The sequence below is a fragment of the Etheostoma cragini genome, chromosome 1 (assembly GCF_013103735.1).
Source record: "Etheostoma cragini isolate CJK2018 chromosome 1, CSU_Ecrag_1.0, whole genome shotgun sequence".
NCBI classification, from domain to species: Eukaryota; Metazoa; Chordata; class Actinopteri; order Perciformes; family Percidae; genus Etheostoma; species Etheostoma cragini.
Window position 1 is genome coordinate 12,882,792 of NC_048407.1, and position 8,228 is coordinate 12,891,019.

General features: G+C 40.0%; 1 protein-coding gene across 5 annotated transcripts in view; it reads right to left on the bottom strand.

Moving 5' to 3' along the window:
- The window catches only part of cdkl5 (cyclin-dependent kinase-like 5), a 33,134-nt gene extending 24,906 nt beyond the window's left edge, over positions 1 to 8,228 (bottom strand). For 4 of the 5 annotated variants that reach the window (XM_034870418.1, XM_034870427.1, XM_034870410.1 and 1 more), the window contains exons 1-3: positions 8,001 to 8,228; positions 5,043 to 5,417; positions 2,080 to 2,114 (exon numbers count right to left, since the gene is read on the bottom strand). In XM_034870418.1, coding sequence (XP_034726309.1) covers positions 2,080 to 2,114; positions 5,043 to 5,079 — 72 coding nt within the window. In that variant the 5' untranslated portion in view covers positions 5,080 to 5,417; positions 8,001 to 8,228. Of the gene's footprint in view, positions 1 to 2,079; positions 2,115 to 5,042; positions 5,418 to 7,833 lie in introns of all 5 variants that reach the window. The other variant, XM_034870403.1, reaches the window with a different exon arrangement.

Consider the following 8,228-nt stretch of genomic DNA (forward strand, 5'->3'; position numbering starts at 1 on the left):
TAAATTCCTTTCTCCTCTCTTGGTCACTCTGCCGCGACTGTCACTCCTCCCACAATAGTCCTCTCTCGCTCTATGTGTGGAATGAGGTGTTTTTCACAAATATATTATGTTCGTTACTGTGCAAATGTACAAAATTAGACCAAAAATGTGTAAATCTACAGCAGTCAAAGCAGAACATGTTGCTTTATCCACAAAGGTTAATCTTTACTACAGAACATTTTTGAATAATAAAGCTTACTGTGGCTCATGTTGCTCCATTTGATTCAGTTTAGAGTGAAAGTAATTCCACAAGTGAGAAATCTATTTATAGGTATATAGGTAAAATCTATAAAAAGTAAAGAGATACAGTGTGGGTGTATGTGTAGGATAAAACTCAAAGCTGTGCAAGATGTCTTTTAAACTTCTTAATACAGAGTGCAATATCATTGTTAATGATAGAAATTACAGGCACGTTCACTTTAATTTCAGAAAAATAGGTGGCCCTATACTAGACGATATTTTTGTAAAGATACAAATACAAGAATTGTCTATCGATAAAGAAAATCTATTCATTTCTTTTACAAACCAGGGGTTTACACAGCATTTCTGTATTTCGTGACTTGTATATGGAAAACACAATAACCAACTTTTGTTATTTGGATGATGTTGTTTTTAAAGGTCCTATATCACGCTCATTTTCAGGTTCCTACTTGTATTTTTTTTTTTTACAAGAACGTGTTTACATGCTTAATGTTCTATGATCTAATTTTTAGTTTTTTATATTTTATTTTAAACCATCTCAATCCCAGCATGGGAGTAGAGCGGTGAGAATTTCTCACTCATAGAGTTTTTCTTTCCTCCGCTTCCCCGCTCAAAGCCGCTCCGCTCAGTAGCCCTCCGCATCTGCCCCTCTTTCCTCAAATTGCTCACCACTCGCTCCAAAAAAAGTTGTTGTACTTATCAGATGAACGGACCCCCACCCTCCCTTGATGCCCAAAACTCGGCCAGCAAAAAATCCTCTCGCTCGCTCTCTGCTCACATGCTCTGGTCTGCAGATACCAAAGTATTACTTTCCAGTAACAAGTAGTGTAAAGGATTACAATTTCCAGAACAGTTTTTATAAGACATCTACTAATCTAACCAACGCTTTGCTACCCGTGATTTGTTAATGTCCAAGGTAGGCTTTCTTATAAGATAATGGTAAAAGTTGAGAGTTTGTTTTAATTTAACGTCAAAGAGAAAAACAAGCAAATAATAGCTGTTTTAGTGATTATCAGACTTTTTTTTAGCTTTTCTCAGAGCTTTTCTCAGTTCATAAAAAGCACTATGCAACTTTAAGATTTGCAACTCAGAACGCCACAGGTTAAAAACCTTTGCTTGAGAAACACACTGCAGATAAACAACAAGTAAAGAAAGATACAACAGCAACACATGAGCTGGGAACCACGCATTCACGTATGTTAGGCAATGCTGGATGAGTCACACCAGCACGCCTCACTTTCACGCATACCAAGCACTTTGATGGCATAAATTTGAATACTTTTTTGAAGAGCCACAGTTCAAACTCATTCTAAGTAGTAAGTATAGCATGTGAGAGAGTAGTTCAGTACAATGTGACTGACGTTTGCACACCACGTGCAACTGGTGACATTAGGGTTTGCTAGTATTTCCCAGCTTGTATTCAAGATCTTTGAATGCGATTTTCTGAGTTTCAGCCAGCAAACGATTTTGCATCAAATTTGTATTAATCCCTATAATGACAGTGGAAAGTACAATTGTTGATAATATTAACCATCAATTAAAATATGCTAGTGAAAGTAAGGAAGGAAAGAGGTTGTCTAAAAAATTGTTCTTACTTTTCATATTAAATAAGCCCATTGAAATCAAAATGCTCTACTTATCATTGTAGCTTCAGCTTCTTTGTCTAAATTTGAGTCTTTGTTGTCTGATTTTAACGTCTCAAAATGCACTGCAGCACAAAGACACAATAATGCTGTTGACTTTGGTGATGTTGAGATCCTTCAATGCAAACCATAAATATGTTGATATAAATGACAGTAACTACAGTAAGACCTACAGAAAAGAGAAAAGGCGTCTTACCTTATGTCTGCACTTAAGGACCACTCCATACGCTCCTGGACAGAGAAATATTGAGAGAGACACAGAAGATCAACAAAGTTTTAACATCTTGATTAATGTTTTGGCCTCTTAGACCTCAAACAAAGATGTTCATAACAAAAGTGCAGCAGGTGAGAACCACCAGAGAAACAACAGTATAGGTGAGGGGGATGCAGACAAACACACACACACACACACACACACGAACACACACACACACACACACACACACACACACACACACACTGTCCCTGTAGTGTTCGGCTTTGTCTAAGCACCCCATGTTTACAGTTGATGATCCATATTTTAGAAGTCAGGTCTACGTTTCGACTGTTTTCCAGGCATGTTAGCACAAGGCTTGCGTTGGTTGAAAATCTTTTTTTAGTCTCTACAAACTGCTTTTGTTGCCATTTAAATCAAACATGAAACATATAATAATGTCCACTCCCAGTTGTTCCTGTTCCAGTTTAACCAGAGAATGAGGCAAGAACAAAGAAAATGTCACACATGAATACAAGTAACTGTTAAATTATTAAAAATACGTCATTGGTTTTGACTGGTCATTGGTTTGACTGGCATAACATTAAAAGAACACACTTAAATGTGTGTTTACAATGACAAAAATGATTGCCTGTAACTTGTGCCATGAAAGATAAACATAGTGGCTTTTTTTGCTGTGGCTTTAAAACTCTCATTATTTCATGGTAGTTCTCATTCAACTAACCTTTGACTAATTTATCCTGACAAGCACTGGTGTAGATCACAGTCAGCGAGATTTATCAATGGAATGATAAATACTCAGTAACTCTGTCTTCTCACATTAGAGTGAAGCCAGGGACACAGGTCAGTCTAACTCACTAAAATGTGCTAAATAGTACGTTGCTGACTGAAAGAAATAATTCCTGATGGTTTGATGTGTGAACAAAAACTTAATTTATTCCCTTATAGCCTACATTTTAAACTTGTCCATGGCTTTAGAATATTCCAAAAATACATAGAGAGTCTGAAAACATATTGATAAAAGCCTCATAAAAACAAATATGTATCTCCTAAATATAGTTATTTTCATGTTTTCAGATCTTGATGGAAGGTCCTTCAAATCCTCCAAACTAAACAATCATTTAGCCGTTAGTCATTGCCGATTAAAGAGTCTTGGCCAAAAGAACGACCCCATAGGTGATCAGGGGACATAGTGTAAGGAGCGACAAAGTGGGGGATGGTTGGATGGCTCAAACTAACGCAAGACTTTCAACCAGAAGGCCGCTGTTCAGGTACTTACTTAACTTGTAAGTGACATGGCAGTGCTAACCATGTGTTTAGCACTGCGACCATTACGATTAGGTGTGGATGCTAGGAATGCTCCTTTGGGTTGTATTAGAGGGTAGGAACAAACAACCTTGTATGGGTTGGAAGACTTGCTGTCAAAACAACCTGTAAACTGTCACCAGTGCCAACCTCCACCAACCACCAACTGTCAACCTATGGGTTAATGTCTAGTTACGTCAACGCAGAAATATTTGGTTATGGTGAGGGAAAAATCATTGCCAGGATTAAAAGAAAACAGTGTCAGCCTGTGTTAAAGTCACTTTTTTTTACCCAACCATCCACCTTAACCTCTACAAAGTCTGAAATGTCAAAGTCAAGCCACGTCCATAATTCCCACCGTCAACAAAGGTCTTTGTCAGGCAAACATAAACAAAACTTGTTTTTTGTCTTTTATCGTAAGTTCTCAAAGAAAGGCTAGTATTCAAGTAATGTTAGCCAATGGTCTTGCAACATGTCAAATTACTGGTATCAAACATTTAGGGGTGTGAAATTACCTCCCGTGTCCACCGTCTTACCGCGGTTTTCGGGTTGAACGACCTGTTTTCTAGGAACGGTGAGCGCAATGTGCTTTAAAGTACGTTTTCTGTAATTTGGTGGGTGTTTCAGAGATGTTAACCAATCAGTAGCGACCTGTATATGAACTTATGGTAATATAAAAGCAGTGCGCTTGCTCACACTGTAGGGTGCGTTACCATGTTGTACGTGTCATGTTAAACTCATCACTCTGCTGCTCATGGTTCTCTTTTTAACACAAATACTGTTTTAATTCACTGATTCACTCCAGTTACTCATCCTCTGCTGTTCTTTCACAGTAAGGTTCATTATATGGTTCAGTATGGTTCAGTTACAGTCCATGACCTACCAGGAAGCACACCTTTTGAGGTGCTGGAAGGCTTTTAATGTGAAACTCCAATCCAGGAAGTGTTGAATTTCACAGAGGGTAACTTAACCGTGCTTGAAAAAAACGAAAAACGAACGTTAACAGTATGTATGTTAGAGCAAAGAAACTCAGAGCAGCAGAGATGTGAGTATGACATGACTCTGATAGTCCCCTGATGAAATTATTGCTGTGGAAACGTACACCATCAAGACAAAAAGGTAAACATTTTGCATCAACAGATAGTTATTCAGGAAACAGGGAGGCTTCTTAGTAAAATCAGCTGAGATATTAAACAGGGAAATACAGGAATAAAGATCTCTCCAATATAACAATGTTTCAGATAAAGGCTTGGTTCTCTTGGCGGTCGAGGTAAACAAAGGCTCTGTAAACTTTTAAAGAAATATTATAAACAAATGACTAATGCTGTCGTTTTCCTTGTGAGGACAGTCTTGAGGGATTACGTGCTACTCTATGAGAAATTTTTGCAAACCCTCAAGCTCAGAAACTCCTTGAAAATCCCTTCGTGTTGTGTAAAAAAGATACGGACATATTGGAGATACGAGAGCTAGGATTCAGCTGTACAATGTAAACCGTACCTTGGCTGCAAAACACCCCAATTTCCATAAACACACACAATGGATAAACCCTCATCTGATCACCAGGATCGTTAACAACAAGTATGTACAGACCTCACTGTTTACCAAACAAATGCAGTAAAACCTGTGTAAAAACCACCCACCTTCTCCCACAATGCCAAGGACTTCAAACTTATTCATCACATCACCGAGGGTAGGGGCTCCTCCAGCAGGTGAGTTAAGCAGTTCTGGGTTTTAGCGAGGGGACTCCTGCTTTGACCAGCGGCTGACAGAGTGAACTGTAGAGTCCAGGAGAAATGCTGTCTGACCACAACCCATCTTCACAAACCTCTTCTGCTTCTCTCTTCCCCACTCTACAGCTCTCTTGCCTTGCCTTATGTGTTTTTGTAAAACGTCTTTTTACTGTTATTTATGGATCTGACTCAAGTAGTTTCAGTTGTCTCCAAATTCCCTTTGTTCCATGTCCAGGTTGTCTGTCTCGTGCTTACGTCTTTATCCAAACCTCCACACAGTCGCACCTGTAGGACCAGAGACAAAAAAAAAGCAATGTGTTAAAACATGCTGTTGGAGGGTCACTCCAAGGTCCATCTACCCATCATGCCTTGCACAGGCAGTAGCATGCTGGTGGTGTTCCTGGGACAGCTGGTGTTTAACTAGGGCATGTGCATGTACAGAAAGGCACCGTTTCCTTGAGGAAACGTTTGAATCATAGATGACTTAGGCATGACGGCTTTCCCATTAGCCACACATTCAATCTGAAGGATGCTGCAAGTGAAGGTATAATGTTTGATGACTGGAAGCACAGGTCTTACTTTGTAGTTCTCTATAAGTCAGTTGAACTACCACCCCTGAGCCCCTGACTTTTCCTCAAGCGGCACCATGAGATTTCCATTTTTGTTTTTTTTTTCCTAGTGATTTTGGTGATCCTCTGACATTTCCTCTCATAAGCACGATGACTTTTGTGGTTTGTAGTGAAATGTTAGTGAAATCCAAACAACAAATGGATGGATGCCAAAACATTCGATTCAATTCAATTTTATTTATAGTATCAATTCGTAACAAGAGTTATCTGGATACACTTTACAGATAGAGTAGGTCTGGACCATACTCCAGAATTTACAAGGACCCAACAGTTCTAGTAGTTCTCTCCAGAGCAAGCAACAGAGCGACAGTGGCGAGGACAAACTTCCTTTTAGGCAGAAACCTGGGACAGACCCAGGCTCTTGGTAGGCGGTGTTTGACGGGCCGGTTGGGATTGGAATGAAGAGTGGAAATAACAGTCACAAAAAATAGTAGTTTGTAGTAATTCGTTGTAGTAGTTGATGGCATAGCAGGGCACTGTGCTCTGGTGATCCAACACTTTATGACCTTAATGACCAAACACTGCAAAACTAATGACATTCCCATCAGCCTCAGCTGTACTTTGCTAATTAGCAAATGTTAGCATGTTAACATGCTAAACTAAGATGGTAAACATGGTAAACATCAAATTCTTTCTTTCACATTCTATCTTTCAAATTGTTTCATTCTTTGGCCTAACTTTGGTTATTCTGATTTTTAAATCCACATCATCAGGTCAAAATCGCTTCGAACTATTTGGTTTGTGACCAGATACCTGCAAATCTGAGGACATTCCCATCAACTGCACTTTATACTCAAACCACTGTACAGTTACAGACACACCTCTGTTTCTGCTACATTTAAGATGTTGAACTAAATGGGTTGAAATGTATGATAATTAAACATTCTCACAACTTAGATTCGTCCTGTGTGCTCATATTTAGCCTTACTTCGCTTTCCCCCGTTTTCAAAGAGCATATTCTACATGTATACACACACAACGATACAGTGATTTGTTTAAGGAAGAAAAGAAGAAGGAAGGATGCAAAATGCATGGAACGATGTTTTATCCAACGGCTTGGATCTTCTCCTGTCACACATCCAGAAACTAATTGAGATTTATAAAATGCCTCTTTTGTTGTTGGAATGGAACCATCAAAGCCACAATATCAGTCCAACTTCATTTGTTTAACAATTGATTTATTCAGCAGTGCAAAAAACACTTTAATAATGATTTGGCTAATGTGCCTGTGTGGGTGTTTTCCTATGCAGTGCACACTCCTCACAGCAAAGTCTTTCCAGGGGAAGTGATAAGGTGGACGTTGAGGTCATCCATGGTCCTTAACAAGGATGTGGTGCTGCCACTGGGGAGTGATAAGATCCATATTGTATCTTGTCCGAACAGACAAATATAGCCTAAAAGCCTGCAACTAGAGCAGCAGGATGCATTCTTTCCTGAACTAGAGGAAACATGTTTTTAAAAAAATGGGTTCAGCACAGTCGGTTTATTAATATAATCTTCTGATAATCTGCTGCTTCTCTGTGCAACCATCAGGCAGACAGCTGGTAAATGGAAATAAGGTGGAAATGTCAGTAAAGTCCAGGAAATATTGATAGAATGGACTGAAGCATTAATATGGCAACAAACGCCTGTTGGTGTCTGAATGCAAAGAAAATCAAAAATCAAAAAGGAGTGAGTTTGGGAGGCTGGCGCGTGCGTGCGCCTGCATGCACGGTAATATGTTGTGTGCGTGTGTATATGAGGTGAGAGAGAGAGAGAGAGAGAGAGAGAGAGAGAGAGAGAGAGAGAGAGGATAATAGGCTAATGCTGCTCTCTCTGCATTGAAACTGCGTCTCTCTCATCGCTGCGTTGCGGAGCGCACCACCATTCCGTCGTTGTCCACGCGTTTCTCAGCCTACACAGCAACCAGTGCATACATTAGGCTAAAACGCATAGTTCACGGACCATGTTCACGACAGTGTTGCACAAAAAGATCCGCAAATAGCGTTTAACCATTCACCTATAATAAGACATCCTTTTAAACCCCACAAAAATAAACCATTGCATCATTAGACCAATGAAGCCCTTATTACCTGCAGATGTGTCGCCTGTGTGAGATGAGAAAGCTCAATCTCTAAAGCACACATGATCATGCCTATGATAATGATGATGTGGGAAGAAGAGGAAACATCATATGGAGCGACAAGGGGGTGAAAAGCCCTGGCCTGTGCGTCGTGACACGATCAAATATCCTACTCACTCAATCCCTGGATGGAGACGAGACCGAATCAGCAGGCTCAACGCCGACGACGGGGTATCCATGTACCGTCAACAGTTCTTCAGAGGCTCCGTGTTCATAGCCTCAGCATCAGCTGGTTATAGCAGCAAAATCGTCATTCCTCTGAGAGACGCTGCGGACAGCCAATAGGAACGCGGACGTCTGCGCGTTCCAGCAGTGGTTTTGCATCCAGTATCTGAGATTGAGAGA